The sequence below is a fragment of the Eurypyga helias genome, unplaced genomic scaffold (assembly GCF_000690775.1).
Source record: "Eurypyga helias isolate BGI_N326 unplaced genomic scaffold, ASM69077v1 scaffold9982, whole genome shotgun sequence".
NCBI lineage: Eukaryota > Metazoa > Chordata > Aves > Eurypygiformes > Eurypygidae > Eurypyga > Eurypyga helias.
The window spans coordinates 82,613-106,565 of NW_010234052.1; the positions used below are offsets into that span (position 1 = coordinate 82,613).

General features: G+C 43.5%; 1 protein-coding gene across 1 annotated transcript in view; it reads right to left on the reverse strand.

Moving 5' to 3' along the window:
* FAM20C (family with sequence similarity 20, member C) overlaps positions 1-22,268 on the reverse strand; it is a gene marked incomplete at its 5' end in the record, with an annotated part of 56,519 nt that extends 34,251 nt beyond the window's left edge. Inside the window, 2 exons of the mRNA XM_010161916.1 lie at positions 13,241-13,319; positions 22,096-22,268. Coding sequence (XP_010160218.1) covers positions 13,241-13,319; positions 22,096-22,268 — 252 coding nt within the window. The remainder of the gene's footprint in view (positions 1-13,240; positions 13,320-22,095) is intronic.
* Positions 22,269-23,953: the final 1,685 nt, after the last annotated feature.

Here is a 23,953-nt window from a genome sequence, read left to right on the forward strand (position 1 = left end):
CTGGGGTTGTTTCTCCTGTGACGCAGACCATTTTTAAGTATTCATCAGATCTATTAAACAGAAAAATACAAACAACTTCTGATACTCCTTTCCTGGAAAACTATTTTGGAAAATATGACTCATTTACTTCTCTCCTAAGCAGAAGAAGTAATATTTTCCAGCACTCCCTGAGGATGCATTTAACCAGAAGCCAAGCCAGATGTAGAAATGTCTGCAGAGGTTTTTTGTTCCTTTCATTAAAAAAAGAGGGGGAAAAAAGGAAACTGTAAAGCAAGAGTCAAGGTATTATTGGGTTTTAAAGCACTGTTGGCCTTTTGATTACCTTTAAAATCGGATCAGATCACAGGGAAAACTCAGCATATGACCAGCTAGAGAAGGTCACATTGCAAAAGAATGCAGGTGGTCTCATTTTTTAACAGCTAACGTAATAGAAGCACAAATCTTCCAGCTACCAAAGAGCCTCTCCTGGTTTGGCAATTGCCACGTACAATATCTGATGAACTCCGATGTCTCACTGCTCAAGGATAAAACCCCAGCAGGCAGGGGCTGAAGGAACAGCTACGCAGCCAGAGGGAAAAACCTCGTATTATTACAGCAGCCACTTATTTTATTCACCAGAATTAAAACCTCTTCACAGATAAAAGTAGGGATTTTTTTTTCATCCCACAAAGCAATTTTAGATTTCTATAGAATCATTCAAAAGCAATTAAAATCCTGCTCCTGTTGATGGATTTGTATTCCTGGCTTGCAGTGATGTCAGGCTTTGAAATTCAGGGCTGTTGAATGTAATTCTTTGGGGCTTTGGAGTCATTGCTGAGTGCCAGAAAATACCTTCCGTAAGTTCACAGATATTAAATGTCTTTGGTAACACCGAAATAGTTTCAAGGACTGTAGCTATTAAAATCTAGAAGATATTGCAATAAAGAACTGGTGCAATATCAGGCAATTCAATACACTGCAATTTCACCCTTTTAGTGAGTGAATTTTTAGGGGAAGTGAGAGAAGAGAGAATCCAATAATCTAGTAACAGTACAGTTAGATAAGAGGGACCAGGGAGCTTTTCCAAAAAGTCCTACTGCATCAAGAGTGATAGAGTTACATTGCCAGGGAAAAAAAAAGAAAGAACAAAATCCTCCACAAACAAGCAAGTAAACAACCCAAACCCAGTATCTACACAAAAATGATTCATAGCCCTCATCCATTTAAAGGTCTGTGTTATTTAAACCAGAAAGTGAGCCTCCAATACCAGTGTTTGTTTTGGCTTCATTTTATATAACAAAGGAAATTGTTGTTAAAAATGTAATTCAGATGTCAGTAATGTGTGTTCCCAATTGCAGAGATGCAAAATGGCAGGATTAATACTGCTGTGCCTGAAATTGCATGGGAGGGATGAACCCTGATACACAAGCCTGAATAAAAGGAACAAGCCATGCCAAACAGAATGGGTTTCAGGCACCTCCTGCAATACAGGTACCATTCTGACCCCTGAGAAGGTCTTTCTCCTGCCAAAGGATGCAGCACATAATAGGAAAAGCATAGGGTCAACAATATTGGACACAAAACCTTGCCAAAACACCAGCAAAACACTGATCAGTGATTATGACTATTGGCTTATCAGCACCACTGATGCCTTGTTGAGATTGGCATCATCCCAAGAATCTAGTGTTTGTGGATAAACAGGACAATTTCTTTCCTTAGGCCACATTTAGTCGACAGAACTGCTGTTTTGTTGCTCCTAGAAAGGCAAATGCAGACAAAGTTAAATAAAGCTATAGTAATGCTGCTGTCTGACACATGAGATGGTTAGAGGCCACTAGGCAGAACTGGCAGAAGATATGGGCTGGCTCAAAGTGATCAGAGCAAAATAAAGTCTTTAAGGACACCAGCAAAGCCCAGATGAAGTCAGCACAGGGAACACTTGTCCTTTCTGCTGCTGTCCAGGGTGCAGCTCGGCACTTTAGCATGGTTTGGGCTATGGAATGCAGTGGGGAGGTCATCACGCCGGAGTTAAACCAAAGAAGCAAGAGTGGTTCGCTGTCCTAACTTTGGGCTGAAACCTTTTGCATCACGGCCAGCCTAAAAGAAAGTATGTGACCCTCCACACGCACAGCCAGCCTTACATTACAGACAGATCCCGTATCCCTCACAGCGCCACATCCTACACAGCAGGGAACAAGGGGTGGCTGAAAGGCAACAACTGATTTGGTCTTTTTCATGTTTCTCTTCCTCTAAACTCAGAGTAATAGATACAAATAGTCTCGCTCCTCCAAATCATGTTTGAACTGCGGCTGTCAGGAAATGAAGATGGTTGAAGGGGGAGCTATAAAAGGTTGTTCATTAGTCCTGCCTTCTTTATGAGCCTCTTCAGTCCCAAAGACAGATGGGTTTGGGAGTGCAGCAGAACAGGGGACGCGTGTGTTCAAAGAAATGACAGGATCCAGGCCTGCAAGGAATTCCTCCCCCCATCCCTTCAGATTAGAGGGTTAATTAATAACAGTTAATTAATGATGTGTCAATCATGAAGCGCATGCCTGTGTAGGAAAGGCTGCCCCTTGGGGCGATAGCATTAAGGCCTTCCTTGGAGTTATGTTTTAAAGAAAGCCTTTGTGACAATTTACGTGAAACTCGGAAGAGGTTTTTTTAATCCCTGCATCTCAGGATTCACTTCTGGCAAGAGCCAGCCTCTCATAGGAAACCACCCATCAGAGGTAGTTAAGAAAAAAAGGGCTGTGTTGTTGCCTTAAAGTTTAGTCTCTGGGGGACACAGGACAGTGCTGGGTTCTGGCTGTCCCCAGAAAATGGGGAGCTTGGATTGAAAGTGTCACAGAAACTACCTTGTCCTTGGTGATGGAGTAGCAGGAACCAGGGGGTGAGTTTGGGGGTATCATCTCTGCTGTGAAACACCGCATGCTCAAACCAGACACCCCATCGAAATGGTAACTTCAGGGGGGACGGGCATTTGGACATGAGCACCGAGGAGCTCTGCTCTCGCTCCCCTCTGCCAGATGAACATCCCAGGCTCTTGGCTGCCGGGACATTCATGCCCATCTGTTTGCATGGCACGGTGCCTGCTCACAAGTTGTCAGACAATTTCACGGGTGCCAAAAGAGCCTGGATTTGAATAGGTGGCCTGGATATGCTGCAAAACACATCTTTTCTGCATGGCCTCGCCGACTGCTATCAGAGCAGGACCCGGCTGTGCTCACACTGCCTGGAGCCGCGGACTCGCTCCGGATTGGCGCTGCCCTGCGGTACCACAGCACGAAAGCGGAGGCTTCACCACTGCTTCGGGCGAAGCATTAGTGCCCTGAGTGCTACAGAAGCACATAAAAGGCAGCTTCTGTACCAAAATACCCAGTGCATGCCGAGACAACTTCAAGGCACCATGATACAATCAGCAGCACAAAAGCCCGGTTCTCCGAAGCAAAGGCGCGGGAGGAGCAGAAACCCCTGCGGCTCCCCACGGGCAGTGACAAGTAGGTCAGGCAGAGCAAAAAGGGCATGTTTTGGGCTAAATTCCCAGCTACCGAGCTCTTACACCTGGGGTGATGAGGCTGCAAAAAAAAGATGGTTTCAACTTGGAGCTGTCTATGGGACTAGGAAAATTAGGCTGGCAATGGGGAAAGCAGGCTCTGCCCTCCTTGGGCACCCTGTTTTGCTGCTGCCAGAGCCCAGAGATGTCAGGTTGACTGCTGCTGAGGATGCAGGGAAACACGGAGGCTTGTGGTGGCACTGGCTCCATGCCAAAGGGGACAGCTGCTGTCCCCACCTTGTGCAGGGCTGGAATGAGCCCTCCTCATTGCATCCCATCTTTCTCAGTCTTGGCATTTTGCTTTAAGCTGCCTCTGCCACTGTCAGCCCCAGGAGGCAGAGCTACAGCATCGCTCTCCCCTCCTCCTGGCTGGGGCTCACTCAGGGCCCTGACATAAAACCTGGGCTTGAAACACGAAAGGCTGAAAACCTCTGGGTTTTACACCCTGGGAATCAGATTTTCTGCTTAATAAACCCCTAAAGAATCAGATGCAAAAGAGGTTTGTCTGAAAATTTTGACTGGATTAACCTATTGCGGTGATTCAAACAGGCACAAAATAGAAGGAAACACAAATATGCTGGGTCAAAATACTCTTCTTGTGTATCACGAGATAGAATTAAAAAAATACAAGTCAGTCATACTGACGGATTAACCTATTGAGGTGATTCAAACAGGCACAAAATACATGGAAACACAAATATGATGGGTCAAAATACTCTCCTTGTGTATCATGAGATAGAATAAAAAAAATACAAGTCAGTCATACTGAAAACTAAAGAAAATAGTAATAATCATTGCTAGATTTCCCCATAAATCTACAGATTAATTTAACATCTTCATTGCTTTTGCTGCCTCATACCATCTTATCAAAGCAGTTCAAACTTCATATAGACTGTGTATCTGCAGGCTGTGTGTGGTATTTCTGCTCTTACAGGTCTCCATGCATGGGCATGGTGTTTTTGTCCTCTGGCCGGGTGACCACCCCTGCATGAAGAATTTGGACCACCGATTAGCATGGTTTACAAAAAAGGCTTGAAGTGCTAACAGGATCAGTTGGATGCAGCTGCTGAGAACAGTATCTAGCTTAGGTGCTTGGGGTATTTTATTATCCATGGCGTGTAATCCAGCACTTAAAACCGCTTCTATTTACAACAGTTTTGCTGTCCCCCCCCTACTCTCCAGCTCCCACACATTTGCAGATGATATTTACTCTGGGTTTCTGCTACTTCTTCACATGCAAATGAGTCTTTTAGGCTTTCTCACTCTTATTTACCCACATGCAGAATGTTACAGCAGGGTGGAAAATTGTAAGTTAACAAGAAAAGTACTAACACTATTAAACCAGACATTGAAAATGAAAAAAAAAAGTAAGAAATGTCCAGTGTGTCCTAAAGCTGTGTTATTAACAGCTATTATGGCTATTTTAAACACGCTTTTTTTGTTTGTTTACAGCAGTGAGTCACCAATAGTACCATGCCAAGGGCGGAATTCGGATGTGCGCTGTGCGCTCTCTCCTAAGCCTCTCAGCTTTGCCAAAACCTTCCTGTCTCGATCTGCAAGACACTGTTACTTTGGTCGTGGGTCCTTCCTCAATGTCACCCAGCTTTTGCATCGTCACTGACCACGGGACTGTGTCGTCTGAACCAGTGACCTCCAGCAAAGGTGGACATGGGTCCTCAGCCACACTGTTTCAGCAAACCCATTTCACTGCTGCGTATCTCCTGCCCTTCCAATATCCAGCAGCTCTAACTCAAGAAACCTGTCGAAATGTTGAGGGCTTTAATGATCTGGTTGTTTTAAGAGCGAACAAACTTCAAACAAATCTTGGCACGTGTGGTCAAATCCTCATCTGCATCCTCCAAAGCAGTCGGGATCCCCAGAGCTATCCCTGCATGATAAGGTCCAGGGGCAGACGGAGAGCAATTTAGCTCCATAAAACATCCAAAAATAACTGCTCCCAAGGGGAGAGATGAGCATGGTGCAACTCATCTCCAGGATAAAGCTGTGTGTGCCTTAGCCTCTGGTTTATGCCACAAGTCTTGCACAATCATTTTCCCTCCCTGAATTTCAGTCTCTTGAGCCTAGTTTAAGGATTATAAATTGTAGAGAAACGGAGACAAATTCCCATGAAATATTTCAGGGGAGTTGTATCTGCATATCCCACTGAAAACACTCTGGACATATTTTTTTGTGCAGATTTACTAAGGACATCTTACCACACTGCTACACCAATGAGTCCCCCGTGTGCCAAGCCCTGTTACTTAGCAGTAAATTACAGGTTATGCATTTCATGCCAGCTCTTCCCTTGATAACGTTTGCTGCTTTTCTACACTGCTGACACAGGGTAAGAAATAAAAACATGAGGAACTTAGTGTGTCTCTCATTAAAAGACAAAGCCACAGGACTAGATTTCCTGATATGTAGAAAATTAAAATGAAGAAGTAGCTTGATTAAAATCAGACACTGAAGATGCTTCTTTCTTAATACACAATGGTAACATGTGAAAAAAAAAAGTTAGGTGCTGCAATAACTGGCTTTTAAAGAAAAAACAAACACCAGCATGTCTTTGTTCCTGAAGACTAATTAGCAAGATTCCATAAGCACTTAGATAGAAGACAGCTAATCAAGCAGAGACACTTCACTACTGTAAAATATGACTGCCCATTCCACTCTCCCTTGAAATGGTGATAAGGGGCAGGTACAATCAGTACCTGTGGCCATTTGTATCTGTGTAACAAAAGAACAAAAATAGGTATTGAACATCATGTTATCATCTGCCAGAGAAAGCCCAACAAATGAGCTGAAGAAAAATCCAAGGCTTGAATTATTTGTGTAAAAAGCCCCAGGCACAAACACCATGGGGCTGATGTTTCTAAGCACTGTGGAGTGAAGTATCCTCTTGCCAGGGGCTGGAGACGCCGTGGGGAAGTTATGGGGAGGCATTTTGGAGAAAATTCACCAGCAGCAGCAGATGGCAACGTCCCAGTGCTAGGAAGTGGGACAGGATGGGACTGAACCCCACAGACGTGGTGATATCCAGCAAACCCCCCACCACTGGGACTCATATTGCCCCATCCTGGCTCAGAGCAGCTCCCGCCCAGCTCCAGGAGAGGACAACTCGGAGCAGCTTGTTTTGGGACAGCACAATAGTGCTGAAAAAAATAGTGCAGAAAAGAGAGGGAACGAGGTTTGTTTTCCCCTCCTGGCTGCCAGCATGGTGAAACGTTGCTGTCACAGATCCCTGCAGATCCTAATCTAAATGGACAACCTTTGAGCTACCTGGACTTTGCAGACTTTGACTCTGGAGTCATTTCATAAACATGCTTGCAGAATTTGAGAACACATCTCTCCTGGGCTGGATTGGATTGATCAATATTTCAGCCAGCAGTTGCTGAGCTGTGGCAAGGGGAAATGCAGTGCACAGTGACAGACAGAAGACTGGATTTCATTGCTGTCCAGGGCCATCAGTCAGCCTCAATCCTGCTCCAGCTCCCCTTGATGTCAGTGCAAATTTTCCAATCTGCATAAATGAGATTTGGACCAGACACACTGCTGAGTCCTAAAACACAATTTGCATTGAAATACTGAAGAAGTCTAATGTGATGAACAGGGTTAGTTATAATAGAGAAAAACAGTTCATGCATAATATACCAAAAGTTAAAGAACTAAAATACTACATGGCAACCTCTACTATCCTGATTTAGGACCACATTCAGATCTCGTGTATTTTAAATATCAAGTGATATAATTCATCCAGTTTACTCCAGATTTATTCCTGATGTAAGGACAATCAAATCTGCCTGTCAGTCTCACTCAGGTAAACATTTCAGCAAGGTTTCACTGGGTGAGGATTTGAATGCCCTTAAAAAGCCCAAAATCTCATGGATGTTGCCCACAGAATAACTGATTACTGATTATTATTTCCAACAGCAAAGAAAGCATTTCTTCATGATGCAACGACACAGCACTCCTTGCAATTTTAAAATAACACCTACATAAACTGGATGCTGGGATTACTAGCTTCAACCTTCCCAACCAGTTTGTTCAACCTTGGGTCCCAGTAACACACCTGGCACAGAATCAGCCTTCTCCAGTGGCCGGCACAGTAACATGGCTTAAGCCGAGCGACAAAACGGGGCGGCTGGGTTTGTCCTTTGACCAGCGACTGCTCAGCCAGCTTTCGCACAGCACATTCCAGCACGCCGAAGTGTTAATCCTGGAAGGCTTCTAGCGTAGCAACTACTGTATGCATATCTCACTTCTCTGGCTGCTCAGAGAAAACACTGCAATTTGATTTAATTGCTATGTTGACTTATAACAGTATGTTTATACTGGATGCCTGCCAGCTGAAATGCAACAGGTTTGCAAAATGTATTTCCTCAAAACAGCATGATATGCAATGTAATAAGGGAAGCAATCTTCCAGTGGCCCCCATTCTGAAGTTCACGTCAACTCCTCTGACTTGGAAGCAACGCTACCAATGCAGAAGACTTACACCAGCCTAATTGATATGATAATCAGGCCTGGAGGCTGCATTTCCCAGGTACAACAATCACACTGCCGTTTCGAAAAGGGAATATTACTGTAGGAAACGAAAGCGATTAACAGTTGCTTGTATTATGAGGATTGTTTGTCCTATTTAATATCCCTATCAAAAGACATGTTATTTGTTGAGCAATCCTAAAAGGAAATTAAGGAGAAACTTAAAGAACGTTGCTAATCCTTTGTTGCTCTAAATATGACATTTAAAGGCCAGTAAAAAGCTCTTCTTTGCCAATCAAAAGAAAAATATTATCTTCCCCATGACCTTGGCTGCTAAATTTCAGCCCAGCTCACAGCATCTCTGTCTTGGAGCCGAAAGATAGGCTACAGGGCCATTACAGAAGCTGAAAGGTGAGTGTTCTTGGTTTATCCCTGTAGAGTGCTGGCTTTGCACTAAGCGTGACTACCAGCTTATTTGGTGGCCGGCACTGGGATAGGTCATGTCTGGGGGCTGCAGGAACCAGAAGATGCTCCTAGTGGGCAGCATTATTTCCACAGCAGCGAGTTTCAGGAGGGATAGCAGGGGCAAAAGGTACAAACAATGTGGTCAGCAGTGTTTGATTGTTTAATGAACAGGATTTCATGAGACGATCGTCTACGATTTAAGGAAACTGGATTTCGTGGCCCCAAAAGTCTCTTCTGGCCTGATATCACCCAGACGCTAATTGGTTCTATTTTAATAAAGACTTTTACTGTGAACTTCAGCTACTGAAACAGCCACGTGGCTTTTACCAATCCTGTACTGTGACTTGTAAAAACAGAAGAAAATAAAAAAGATGTTAAAAATACTAGCCAAAATCTAAAGTTGGAACAGAACTGGCTTTTATTTTGGTTTCAGTGAAAAGCGAGTTCACTAGATACAGTAGTATTTCTTTGAATGGAACAAATAAACCTCAAAGATTTCATAATGCATGTTCTTTCTACACATTTCTACAAAGCAGTCTATAAAGCCGGGAATGAGAGATGTCATTCTTAAACACATACCACAGGACACTTCTCACAACTCCAATAACAAGGTATCATTTTCTATTCGATCCTATTTGGCTTTTCCATAAGGAACTGTAAAAAACTCTCTCAGAATCCTGGCAACAGCATATGCAGTAGGAATCCTAACGCTGACTCTGCTGGAGCAGAATCTCCCCCTTCAAGAATAAAGCCTTGGGAGGAAAAAAGTAGTGTGTCTGTTTTGTTGCTGAGCCAGCTATTTAACTCCACCAGTTAGCAGAAACAAAGGGAAACCAAACAAAACTATAAAGCGCATGTTCCTTTTGGACAAATAACCTGAAACTCTTTGAAATTTATAGTTCTACACCATCCCTACCTGATAAGTCATATAGATAGCTGTGGCTGCAGGTATTAGCGATCATGTAAATAAATTTTATTATGCTGTACAATACTAGCATGGTTAGACACACTAATAATGGGAGAAGGGGAGTTAGCTATTTTTTTCCTGTCCCATATGGTAATAATTTTGTATGATTGAAACTGTTATGAGCTAAATAAAACTACACTTTAACTGTAAGATACATTGCAAATACATTATATTTCCCCTGGAGTTTTAGCAAATACTCGCTTTTTCTATGATGCATTTGAAATTAGCAAAGGAATCTACACTGGGCCATAGGATTTATAAATAGATTTGGCTTCCTCTGCAATACTTTACGGGTAATTATTTCAGAAATGAAGATGCAGAGCCACAAATAAATAAAATAATTGCAGCTGATCAGGCTTTATTTACCGCTATCATATTTCTCTGACTGTTAAGCTTTTCTCCTCTCATTTGTTCCACTAGCCTGAATCAATGACCAGATGAAGAGCTGTCAGTTAATGTCAAACACTGAGCACAAAAGGGGCCAAAGGCAGATTCTGGTTTCCCCATTTCCAAATCCTGCTGACCCCTTTCTGGAGCTGGCTTGCTCTCTGGATAAATTCAACATGGAATTGGGAGGCTGGGAAAGGGCACCGCAAGTGAGATGAGTTCTGCAGGGTTTCAAGCAATTTGCCAGGTCATTTTGCTGTGACCCCTCTAAAGAAGTCATGGCCAAAAGTCCGGAGATCGCTTCCAGTAGCAGATTCCTGGCTGTGTCAGGGAAGGGCTTGCATGGTTCCCCCTACCCGCTGCAATCCTGTTCAAACAGGTATTAATTCAGTTTGGAAAATGCTGAGTACAGGTGTGTATAGCAAAAACAGCTTTCCAGGTAGTTAAAATGAACTAAACCCAGGTAAAGACTGGTCTCACACCTGCATATAAATCTCTGTGTACCTCACACCATTCAGCTTTCAGTACTTCAAATACCAGACAGCGTGGGAAACCCAGGATTATCAACGTCCCTTGGGATCAGGCCTGAAATCCTACTGATGCCGACTATATTCTCTAAAAAACTGTGGCTCAGTTCAGTTTAACATAGAGATGCAACCCATATTGCCTCCTCCAGCACTGAAGAGATGAACTGGGGCCCCAGTTTTCTTCTGCAGCTGGGCACACGGCACTATTGTGTTTGTGTTACCCAGGATTCATAGAGAAGGTTACTTCCATGAGGAAGCTTATCAGGTCAGAAGAATAAAAAGCATCATTTCTGCTGCTTTGAAAAGCCATGAAGCTGATAACACAGTAACAACTGAAACACATGGGATGAACCACATGGAGATGTCCTGTCTATCCACCAAAGGCTTCCTTAAATGTCCTGATCTCAGACGTAGTCACCAGGGTGACATTTTATGGTCCTCAAATTATTTAGAAAAAAACATCCTTTACACCAGCAGTCCTGATGATCAGAGATGTCTGACCCTGGTCTGCAAGGTCCCTACAGCCTCCTGACCTGGGAAGGAGCTTTGTGAAGCCTGGGTCAGAAGGGCTTCAGAAAAGAGGGAGCACTAGAAACAACTTGGAAGGTGTCTAGGGACTGAAAAATGTCCTACAAGAAGAAGTCTCATAGCTTTAAAAAAACTTTGGTGTTTTTTTTTTTAGTTCCAGGCTGCTTATTTTTATATAAAGAAATGATGCTGCAAACCTCTCCAAGAGCTTCATCAACAACAGTCCACAAGCTGGTGAAAGAGGCCAATGGGACCAGATGCCAAAGGAGCTAGGAAGATTTACACTAGCCGAGCATCTGGCTCCCTGTTCACTGTTCTCAGAATGAAGACAGATGCTTGCAAACATCCTTATTCAAAATCACTACTGTGTTCAGCGATGCTCAGCACAAACGCAGTAGCGTTGCCACTGTAAGGTGTGGTGCCCGGGAAGACAGCTGCTGAATGCTCTGATACTGCTTTTTCCAGTGGTGCACGTAATGCAAAGAGCAGTGAGAAAATAGGGTGTTGCTGCCCGTCAAATCAAGCAAAGGGAATGATTAAGACATCATCGTTTTCTGTTATTGTTCTAGTGGATGGTAGTAATTGCTTCCACGCAAGAACATGGCTATACCTCCATTGTCATCCATCATCTTGTACAGTACAGTAGAACCGGTAAACTTTTGATTTGACCTCATTAGCATTCCCAGAATTACAATGTCATACCAATGATAAAAACATCATCTTGCCAAGGCTGTGTACAGTACAGTAAACCAGTAAACTTTTGATTTGACCTCATTAGCATTCCCAGAATTACAATGTCATACCAATGATAAAAACTGAGATTACCTGCATCTCAGCAAACGGAGAAGAAACAAATGACACACTACGCAAAAAGCCAATAGCGCAACCACAATGCTACCAAACACTCAAAGGCTGCTTGAACCCACCTGGTTCTTGATTCTGCATGTGGGACAGGACACAATTAAGAATTGTGCCTATATAAATGAAACTTGCGATGTAGGGGATGGACCCCTGGTGATCGGATGATCTGAGCACTCAGGGAGAGGGCAGAGAGGAGAAGCTGTTGGGTAGATGCTCTCTGATAGCACATTCCCTCTGACTTGCCAAAGTGTATCTGTGCTTCATCCAACATCTCCCCAGTAATCAGTGATCCACTAGGAACATGGAGAAAGTTGTGTGCAGCTTGGGGAAATAACAGAGGCATTTGGCCTTTGCACAAATGCCTTGTGCTGCCTGGAGGTTCATAGGATTTCCTTGTCTTTCCCAGGATGAATGCAGATAAGGAGGGTTTCCACTTAAACTTGGGTTGAAGAACAGTGGGACCAATTATTTGGCCCTTCTGGTATTCAAATAAGATCAAGTCAAGTCTGTACTTGTCTGAGGTCATTCTATAGCAAAATCTTGAGTGAAACAGGGAATTTCTCAGTCTCCAGGCAGCAGCTTACCCCCTGAGCTGTGCTCCCCACTATAGCTATAACACAATGCTAACACATATTCCAAACCACTCATTCTCGGTTACTTTAGTCTTTTATGGACCATCTTAGAGGAAATTAACTGAACTTCCCTACAGTGGGAACAAAAGAAGGAAATTAATTTATTATTCCAGTGGTACTCTTGACACAGATACTGAGTAGCTTCATTAAACATTTTGCAGCCCCGAGTGTCTCCACTAAACACTCTACGATAAGCACAGAGTCATTTTCCTTATTACAACACAAACATACAGGTCAGAATTCAGAGCTCATTTACATCTGCTTTGTATTTGAATACCTACACTCATCTCAATGGGATCTGAGCACATCAAGGCTGCATCATCCTAGTCCTTCCCTTTCTAGATTCATTACCGTGCAGTACCGCTCCCAGACAAATTCATTTTCACAGAGTCAGCATAGCCACAGCCAAATGAATAGTACAACCCTTTAACACAAACAACAATAAATCAATGGATTAAATTATAATTTATCAGACAAATACTATTTAGCTCTTCCCAAAGCTGCTCTGAGTGATCACTCTTGTCTGGCCCTATTCCAGAGGAACACTGACACTAAAGCTCAGACCTGTGGAGTAAGTTTACATACAAATGCTGAAAACATCCTGTATATATGAAGGGAGATTTCGCAGAGATCAGAGTGAGTAACATTCCTGAGAGGACTGTAATGTATCTGAATCCTCCTCGGTACCTCTTCCAAAGCCCAGACTAGCACAGACTGAAGCTCTACATTCAGCAGCAAGTCCAGGGAACCAGACACACTAACCTTGAGAGATGCTACAGCAAACTTCGAACGCCTTAGAAAATGGCAACAGGCTATTCCACCACAATTTCACTGTACAACACAGACTTTTTTTACTTACTTCATTGGTTTGAACAACGCTTGTCCATAGTTCTGGAATGTCATGATCAGCTTCAGCTGGGTGCCTCCTGATTTCATCGCTGTGGGAAAAAACCAAAACCGCTTTAAAATGCTACATGTTATCTACTTACATACAGCTTCCTTGAAACAAAATCATCTATCTTTTGCTCTGTATTAGATTCGGCACTGCGGTATCTGAGCACCAAGCAGTGTAATCTTAACTGGACAACAGATTATTCAGCAGGTGCAGAGCACAAAGAAAGGCTTTGAGCTGCTGACCAGGACTAAAAATGGATTGTATTCCCTGACATGTCTTTGTCTTCGTCAATTGGCCACAGGCAGAACCAGTATGGGCTCCAAAAGTGCCCTAACTGAACAGCAAGTATAGGAACAGACCATTGCAGTCCCGTTTTCTCCATCTTCAATTGCTTTTGGACTTCTGTTGACAGTGACACACACTGTAAAAGGTGATGGGGTGCTTTTGAAGACTGTGGCTGGGATCTACAGTCCAACATGCAGCAGACATTTCCTTAATGAAAAGCATGAGAAGATACTACAGTAATAATCTCTGCTGCAATTTTAATATTTTTTGCTGAGCAGTAGAGCTACGTAAATTCATCTCCTCTATGCACAATGGATATGTATCCAAGCCCATCCACTAACTTCCAGGGATTCCAAGGTGGCTCGTACATGACAGCAGAGCTGTGCCGAGCAGGTCGCTGACTCCGCTGGGAGGATAAGAGGGGGCACATGGAGGCAGCAGGGACTGCGGTCCACACTGCATGCCAAGGGCCATCTTTGCTCAAACATTAAATGCACTCACTTCCCAGCTGATAGCTAATGGGAATTCACAGCTGACATTTATTCATACCAGTGCAAACAATTATCATGTTAACAGCCAGATTATAGTGTTTCTAAAGTCAGAGTGAACTTTTTTTCTACATAAGAATTCATAAAAATGCATTTTACTTGATGATAAGGTTACTTTAAAAAGATAAATATATACTTAGGAAAACCAGCTGCTTTTCTACCATCTCAATCAAAACTGCTCTGAATAAATGAAATGACCTACACCCTGACTCCTTAATTCACTTCTGTGTTTGGAGAGGCAGACCATGGCAGTTGTGCCTTTGTTGATGAGTCAGTCCTTTAAAAATGCTTCCTGCAAATGATCAGATAATCAATCCCTTTCTTCACAGATCTGACAAAATCTGTGTCGACTGGAGAACTACACAAATGTCAAGTTACCTGGCTCTGTAAATTTTGGCTTAGAGCTCCCCTTGTTCCACCTATATAGCTTGTACATTTTTTCTGTAAGCAATGCCATTAGCTGCACATCCTATTAATTACTCATCTCTGTGCCTTATTACTGATAGGTCATCAGCTCTCTTTCAGCACCTGTAATCTGTATTTTTGCAACAAAATGCTATGCAAATCTGGTCAGTGTAATTATACTTCCTTTAGAATAAAATCCCTCCTGCCTTGCTGTTTTGCTGACCCCAGCCTTCTACTGCATTTCTAGTTTATCCCAGAGGAACAAATAAATAATTAGAAATTGAAGGGCATTAAATAACTTGTACTAAACTCCCTCTCTTATGCAGAGAAGGTCAGTTGATCTGCACCTGAGGGAATAACGAGCAGGAGACTTTTCAATACCATGGGGTTTGCCCAGTTCTTCAAGGCACAACCTGGTTTTGTACCCCTGTTCATGTGGCCTATCAGGTCAGTAATATCAGCCTTGGTACCAAAAGAGCAGAACTGCCTCCTTTCTGTCAGATACAACTGTCTCCACCTCCACCAACCTCAACTTAGCTGCTTGCAGACTGCTTCCACCAACTGAAGACCGAATGTTTTTTCTCCAAAATTTATGTAATTTATGCTTCTTCATTCAATTCTGAGGAGCTCAGGACTTAGAAATTGGCTCCTCCTGCTCCATGAGACATGTATGTCCAAAATACAGCAAAAAGCCTGTAAGCCCATCAGAGAAAAGGGAATGATAGAGCCTATTTTGAGGTATGGCTAGGAAGCTGAGCATTTGGGAAAATGACATCAATGCAAAAAAAGAAGAGAAATGGAAGTTCCAGCATGCCTTTTTCTAAGCATGAAGTTTCGGATACACGAAGAGGACTTGTTTCCCAGCAAATTGAAGCCACACGACAGATAATGATTTTAGCAGCCGAACTCAACAATGAGTGTGTCATCACCGAGCAGGGAAATGTATAAAGAAGATTAACAATTCAGAATAATTCTTCCATGAGACACAAAGGCCTGGTTTCCTGTCAGAAGGATTTGAGCTGAAGTAAGACAAAAGCATCTCCCTGGTCTTTCTAGATCCGTCTTATTGTATTGCCTTAATTGGTTGCAATAGTAGTCTCAACTAACACAAGTTTTGTTGGCATGTTGACCCCCCATTGCTGCTAGGAGTAAACACTGGGCCTCCCCAAATCAGAGGATGACATTGGTGGGAACAGTGTCACACCATGCCTTACGGCAGAGCGTGCTGGAAGCCATGTGCATTGTGGACAACAACAACCCGTGACAGAGCCCCATGTTGGCTTCTCCCCACATCAGCCGGACTCGGGTGCAGACAGCCCCACTTCGGCTGCTCATTCAGTGCCACAGATGTGCCGCCCAGGCAGTGAGAGTCTAACATCGTAATCCCTGCAGAGAGGGAAACACCGGAGCTTAGACTGTCCTTTTGAACTCAACAAAACCCTTTATGCACTTCTCAAAGAAGCAGACTTGGGAGCAGTTCAGCATGCCCAAATCTGGGGGGGTGGTGATGCCAGAAAAGAACAGATCTCATTGGAGATGATTCCCTCAGACCTCAGGTCAGATTGCTTCCCTCATCCTGCCTTTGTGTTACATCTGCCTACTGGCTTCCCTCTCTTTTTCTGAGCTGTATTCCTTCAGGAGCTACCTTTCCTGCTCAGACCTCATTTAAACATGTCCCTCTGGCCATTATGGCCAAACAGCGGGAGCCCCGTCATCTTCCAGGAGCTTACCCTGAACAAACATTGTTCGTTTATCTGGAGATGCCCTTGTCCCTTCACCTACTGCCCATATGAACATGTCTGAAGAACTGATAATATGCAGAAGTAGCATACACAATTTTCCAAGAAATGTGAGGATGTTACACGACTGGTCTGTCACGTCTACAATCAGCAGGCTTAGCTGTTTTTAAGAAGCCCTTGCAACGTAAGGCTGTACTGATTCCAAGGGAAACTCCAGGCACACTCTGAATTCACCTCTTTTTTTTTGAGGTTTCTGAATATACTGTAATATCACAGGTCATGAACAGCCCTGTAAAAGACGTTATAAACCAGCTAGCTCCCAGCAGGTACCTCAAACCAAGTACAGCTCCTGGACGTACCAGCACAGTGTTAAAAACAAATCCCAATACAATCATTACTTTTTACCTTCAGGCAAATCAAGTCTCTCTTTTGCCCCCAAAGTAGAAGGAAATGGAAAGCAGTATTAACCTTTCCTGTTAACCCCATGCAAGGGCTTTTGTGTGTGAACAGAAATCTTCCTAATTTTAGGAAGCTTTGCAAAAAATTCCCTGTCTTTTTACTTGACCATTTGTGGGATTAGGGTCTTGTCCAAAGACCAGTGAAATTGATGGGATCCCTTCTGTTTTCTCTGATAGTTTTTGGATCAATCCTCAAACAAAACCCCGCTCCATTTGTAACTGTGAGCCTGCTGTCATGGCCAAATGCCATGTCTGCTACTTCCCCACCTTGTCCCCTCACCAACAGCAGATCTGAATTCCCCTCCTGATCCACAGACACCATCCAACATAAAAGATGCACTGCCCATCATCTCTCAATTATCTTTGTGTAACTGTAAACTACAGGGTTTCTCACTCTTTCTCCTAAAGCAGCTGGTACTAACCACTAGTAGAGACCCAATGTTGACCGAAGGAATTCAACAAAAAATTATTTGGAATTTGAACTGATCTGGCTTTCCAGCTCCTCTGTTTTGCTGCAGGATAGCCCTCACTCTGATGGCCTGTCTAGACTGTGTGGTCTTCTGATGGAAAGCGTGAGTCCCCACAGGATCTCTAAACCTGACTTGGTCAGAATCCAACAAACATTTTAAAATGTATCTAATTATGCAACGTTCATGCCTGAGAAGTGAGATCCAATCAAAGCTTGGGATGCAGTAACATATGAAACAGAGGACATTCAGATCCATTTTGGATTCCTATTTATAGATCAATCTTAAATCTAACATAAACACTTTGATTGGCTTTAACAAGTAATGCTGTGCCCCAGGCTAGAGACATGGCCCTGTTCAAGCTGCAAAGAACATATTTCAAAACAAATTCTAGCCTTCTTCATCTCTTAATTTGTTCTTGTTTTTAATTTTCTTTGTTCTAAACCTTTCTTGGTTTAGTCAAGACAGTAAAAAACTTCTGGAGGGGAAGAGATCTGTGAAATCATCCAGAGGCTTTGTTGTACATTTTAAGTCCCTTCCGTTCCTCTGGAATTGTACATTAAATCAATCTGTTGACTCTTGGCAGATTCATTGTTTTCTTATACAGTAAATCAATTGTGCTACATTTCATTATGTTTTTCACACGTTCTCAACAGCACTTTTTCCCTTCCTTTGGATGAGATTTTTATAATTTCCTTTAGCACCAGAATTTAGGTTCAATAATTAGCATCTTGTCTTTTTCTTTTTTTTTGTTCCTGACTTGCAGCAGAGTCCACCTTAGTTAATTGCGGCATTTATTCACTGCGTGAGTAATCTTGCGTGCTTGCTTTCTAATTACTGCCTGTACAAACTGAAGGCATCGCAGGTTCAGAAATGAACTCAGTCAGGTAATGGCTCCAAACCTTTCCAACCAGAGATTTTAAAAGAATCAAAAAATAAAATCCAGCTAAACACAGGAATCGCAAAAGCCTACTCTGCTCACTGGCAATCCCACATCACAGCTCCCCTGGACAGCAACACAAGCAGTATCAAGACCACACTGTCTCTACGATGCACCATGCCGTATTTGTTGTTAAACTGCTGACAGTGCTGCCACAATTACACACAGACATCTTGTAAATATTCAAGAAAATAGCTAACTATGGTTATTTATGCATGCAATAAACAGTTATGAAAGGCAAAGGGAATGTGCAATTGCCTGTGCTGCTTCTGAAAAGTGGGTTTCAGTGCTCAGTGGAAAAACAATTCTCTCTGGGCTCCTATTTATGGCAGGAGGAAATTTTCAGTGAATTATATCAAATTAAGAGCTACCCCTTTATGCTGAATAAAATGAATAGGAAATATATATTGATGCAGGGCACAGAATACATCCTCAGCTTGAAAGCTCTGGGTAACCCTGTCCTTTCCAAGGCCAGCTGTAGGTGTCACTGTGGGAGCTGAATGGGATGCTCTTCCCCATCCATGATTTGTTCCATTTAAACTTTAACATCAAGAAAATGTCACCTTGGTGCTCCCTGCTCTTGAGAATTGCTTCTGTCACCGCTTTCATTTTAAAATAACACTGCACATTACAGAGTCGTGTGATCGGTTCTGATAGATGGCAGGGGATCAATCTGGTCACCACTTTCCCCATAAATAATGCAAGCTGAGCAGAGAAATTACAATGCGGCTAAGAAAGCTGTTTAGCTGCAGTTTGGATCTAATTACTGTAGGTAGCAAGAACCCGCACAGCAAATCCCCTAATTCGATCAGAGCCAAAGCACATCTGAACACAGAGAAGAAACTGGATAAAGTTTCATCTAATGCATGTAAACCTGTAGATTTAATTGTCCTGTTTGCTAGAAGAAGCCTGAAGATGGGGCATTATGAAGGTTTATTTTATACTTCTATATACATTTATTTTATACATCTAACCTGGCAACTTTGCAGCTGCCTTAATAAAAATAAACAAAAAGCAAAACAACAAAAATTGACCATAAGGAAAAAAAACAGGCAAATTAGAAGATATGCAGGAATATGAAAAAGAATGTAACAGCCCTAACAATGTCCTTTGGTCAAATATATTATTCTTTAATATTCAGCTTTTGAATCCCTGGTGCTGCTCTGCAATAAAAGCTGAAAACTGGCAAGTATTATTTTTAAAAACCCAAAGAATTTGCAACATAAAGTAAGAGATGTTGCACTGTGCAATGATTTTTAAAAAGGTATATTAATAGTATGCTCGTTATTGCTTTGCAACCTGACTTATAACTCCTGAATCCCCAGTAGCAGGCAGTGGACGCTACCCGCAAAATTCAGATCCTGGCATCTCTACATGTCCCCTTCCACTTCTACAGGCTTGGGTTTAGACTGGGATTTATGAATAGGAATCATTCCCTGTCAGTTCCCACTGCGACCAATGCCAATACCAAATGTACCTCATGTTTTAGTTTATGGAAATTATCCTGAATCATTGACAGAATCCATGGCGCTCTGTTCTTGTCAGGGCCATAAGAGGCCCTACCACTCTGAAGAGCCTCGCTCAAACATTAACAGAGAGACAGTCCCATAGGAAATTGCTAATAGCAACCATAAATCTTCCTCTGTGGTCCCGTGGCCCTTTCCCCCCGCTGATCTGAAAGCTCTATCAAAATCGTAATTAATGGAAACCTCACGACACATCTATATGACACATTAGGTGAAATCATGGCCCCAGGGAAATAAATGGCAGAACTTACGTCACTGGGGTCAGGATTTCACTCCTACTTTTTATGATAACCATTTTACTGCTAGGTTAACTGAAGCATAGAGAGGTTAAGCAACATGCCCAGAAGCACAAGTGAAGATCAAGCCCAGAAGATCAAGTGAAGAGTGAGTACTAAACTATTATTTCTCACTCCTACCTCCTTTTTTTCTCCCACCAGCTTCTATGTCCCTACATCAACCTTAACCATCCCACCGATGTGCAGAAGTGACAGATTTCATAGCTCAAACACTGCCAAGTTTGCAGCAAGCACTGCTCTCCTCCTGCACAGACAGCATGGCTTGTTGAAGGGGTAAGTAGAGACCGATACACTTAGCAGCCACGCAATACAAACCACTACTACCACCAACGCATTTTGTGTAAAGCTCAGTAGACGAGCCAGGAGATGGTTTGGTTGAGCATCACCTCTGCACAGAGCTAGGGACAGCCTGGTCACTGCCTGGGACACTGCTGCTCTCTGCAGCAGACAGGGAAGGGCACAGCCTGTATCTTTTCCTACTCCATGGATGTGCTCAAAAAGCAATGTTAACACATGTGTTATAAAGCACTGTCTCAATCCCCTTCCCATGTGCCACTAACATTCCAGAAATGGGTTGGGGACAGGTCAGGAAACGAAGGGACAGGTCAGGAAAGGTGAGGGCTATATCAAGGAGAAAATCAACCAGGCCATGTCCGCACAGTGCCCTTGTTACCCTCCAGCACAGACCAGAGGAGTATGGGCAGCCTGCTGCTACCTGCAGTGTCACATCTGAGCTGGAGAAATGAAAATACACAGCTTAATTGTCAAACCTGAGCTCCTTAATGAATCACTCCGATCCAGAGTTTTGTGCACAGAAAACCCATCGCAGGTTAATAAGCGAGCCTGTCTGTCCTCTTTCATGAGCTAGGTGTCCATTGGACCCTTGAATCCAACATGTGGGATGGCACCTGGGTACCGCAAACTGCTTTATTCAAAATCCTCAAAATTCAAAAGCCCCAGCAGAGCTCAGAGAAGAGCTGTGTGCTGAGTACAGTCGCCGGGTAGCTCGATTCATGGTGGCAAAGCTCTCTGTGGCATCCTGGATTTTACATCTACTCCATCCGGATCAGCTAAATCAGCCCACTCGTGATGACCATGGATCTCCCTTATTCCTGCTCAGCAGCCACTGTGATTCACACGATGGAAAATGTAAACCTTAGGGCTGTTCATGCTATTCTTGCCCAGGCCATTTCCTGCTATTTTTGCCTGGCAGGGTTAAAGACCTGCTGACCTCACCCTGCGGTGCCAACACCATCAGCACTTTTACAGGGCTCCTGCTATTTCATCCCTCTGAAACCGACTTGGCAACTTTGTGGTCAGCGCAAGTAACTTCATTTTCTGCGTGGCCAACGGAAACCGCTGGCTGTGCTGCAGCTCTCTACCTCTGAAAACCACGGCGCATGCATTTGTTTAGCATCTCAGGGCTTCCATTTGGGGTCGTGGGCTTTTTTTTTCCCCACACAGCCACGCAGCTAAATTCAAGGAGACACACGCTGTCATTAAACAGCCCTGGAGAAAGGCCCTGAACTGTGTCACCTTGTTTAACCAGAGCCAAAGGTTGACATGGGCATATCCCCATTGTGGATTTACACAGAGAATAAACAGAGCTGAACTCTGCTCAGCTCGAGGATGGCTCGCCTGGAGGTCCCTGCGCCGTGCCCGGGGAAGCTGCAGCTTGGCCGAGCCACAGAGCCCCATGAAGCCGGACGCTCCTGCAGCCATTGCTGCAGGGCTGCAGGTCAGCCTCCTCTCTCCTTCCTCGGGAAGACGAGCACTGCCAGACACAGCCTTTTAAATAATAACCAGCTAATAATACAGATCTAGCTCGTGCAAGATGCTATCTGCTTTTTGCCATCCTTTTTTTTATCATCGTATTTATCTGAAATAACCAAATAGGCCACTTTCAGCCTGATCGTGACCAAAAGATCTCTGAAATGAATGGGGTTTGCCTTGCTGGCAGACTTTGCAATTATTCAGGTAATAGAAAGTTGGTGATATCTCTGTATGTTTAACAGGGAAACAAGCGCAGAAGTCGGGAAGCAATGTTGTAGGCACGCCAGAGAGAAGCCATGCAAAGTATTAATACTCAAACAGCAATTAAGTCCTAAACAATGAGCAAATAATCATAAAATATGATATATATAGCTGAACATACCAACACTGGTTATCTTTTGGGAGACCAGGTCTTGTAGTAATGCCTCAATTGCAGGATTATGTCTGGAATACAACTCGTACCGATTAATGCCAATGTGGAATTTTAACCAGTTTGGGTAGGAGTCTATGGAGGTTTCTCCAGTTGGCAAAAATTCTTCATTATCTTCGTTTTGCCTACCACCAAAAAAAAAAGAACAACAAAACAAAAACCCAAAAATGAGGAGAAAGAAATAATGTTACAGTTTGTAACAGGCATCAAGAAAACAGGGCTTCAAAACGTGACAACTTGGAAGGGCGAAGCACTATAGAGGTGGGAAGTCCCCTGGTTGTCCCTGCTCCAGCTGAATGCCAGGAGCCTGCTCCCTCCTGGGGCAAGGGGGGAGATGGATATTCACCTCCACTCTTCCCGGCTGATTTAAAGCCCATGGAAGTCAGGAGCAAAATTCAAAGTGACATCAGTGTTCACAGAGGCCATTATATATTAGCAGTGTTTCTCGTACAGCAGAAAACACAGAGCTGCAAGTTTTATTACTGTGTTTAGGTTGTATTATGTTGCACACATCTCTTACAAGTTTGACCCAAATGACAGCATCGTGCTGAACTTTCATTTAACAGGGACCTGGGCCTGGAAACCGAGAGTGCAGCAGGAACTTGACCTCTTGTACCAAATGCTCCCACTCTCTCTTCTTCTCTTTTTTGAATACAGAGTATGAGAAGAAACTGGATCATTCTGAACTGGCTGCCAAAGAATAACTCTGGATGGTTTTGCCCCTTCCCTAGCAGTAGGATACTATTACAGAGAAGGATTGCTAAAATGACTTTTAACTCCTAAATTTCATGTCAGTTGCGTGAACTTTGGTTGCACCACTAATGAAAATATGTACAACAGGCAGCTGCATTGTGGCCATCAATGATAAATTTCACTCTTCACCTACTGAATACACTATCACGTATCTTCTTCAATCCAGAAGCCCTCTCTGTGTTTTTAGGCATCTCCAGATGTTGATACATTTGTGACCTTCTTTTTCCTTTTTTTTTTTTTTTTCTCTCAGAGAAACCAGAACTTCTTCAGGTTATTTCACTCCACAGTCAGTTTGGATTATTAGATGGAAGGGGCCTGGACAATTCAAATGCTCGTGGGGTGGAAATCAGAAATATTTATCCTCTTTTCCTAAAGCTTTAGATCATGCTGGCTGCTCTGCGGCTTGACAGAGCTTTTGCACAGCACAATGCAGCTGTTTAAACATTACCATGTCAGTGTGTTTGGAAGAGGGTGCTGTTGTATTAGACAAGCCTTTTGATTTTTCAGTCATTGAAATCTCTCAGCATTTCTTAGAAGCCAACAGGGCATACGCTTCACAGAGGCAACTAACTGCTTTGAAGGCTGGAGAGCAACAGAGCTGCTAGGGTACCGGGAATTAATTGAGGATGAAAAATGTAGCAGAGATCAGCTCCTGAAGGCAGAAATACCTGCTAGGATGAATGCCTCTGTGGCATTAGACCTTGCTTTTGAGAAAAGTTAATGTATTCCTGCCTGGTCTCAGTGCTTAGTCCCTACACCCCTGAGCGGGAGCCGAGGAAGGCACCGGAGAGGGAGGCTCCCTGCGCTCGCCCTCCTTCCTACACGGCTGTTCTGGCAGCATCTGCCTCTGGCAACAGCTGGAGATGGGATGTGGGGCACGTCGACCCTTTGGCCTCAGCACTCCAGCCCTGTGCTCCTGCGTTTATTCTGTATTTCATGGCGTTTTACTTCTAATGTGACGGAACACGGCCAGTCAGGCCTGTGTACAATTTCGCTTTTTCCTGGCGATACCGACTCGCCCGTTTAACCCCTGCCCACTCGGAACCTGCCACAGCAT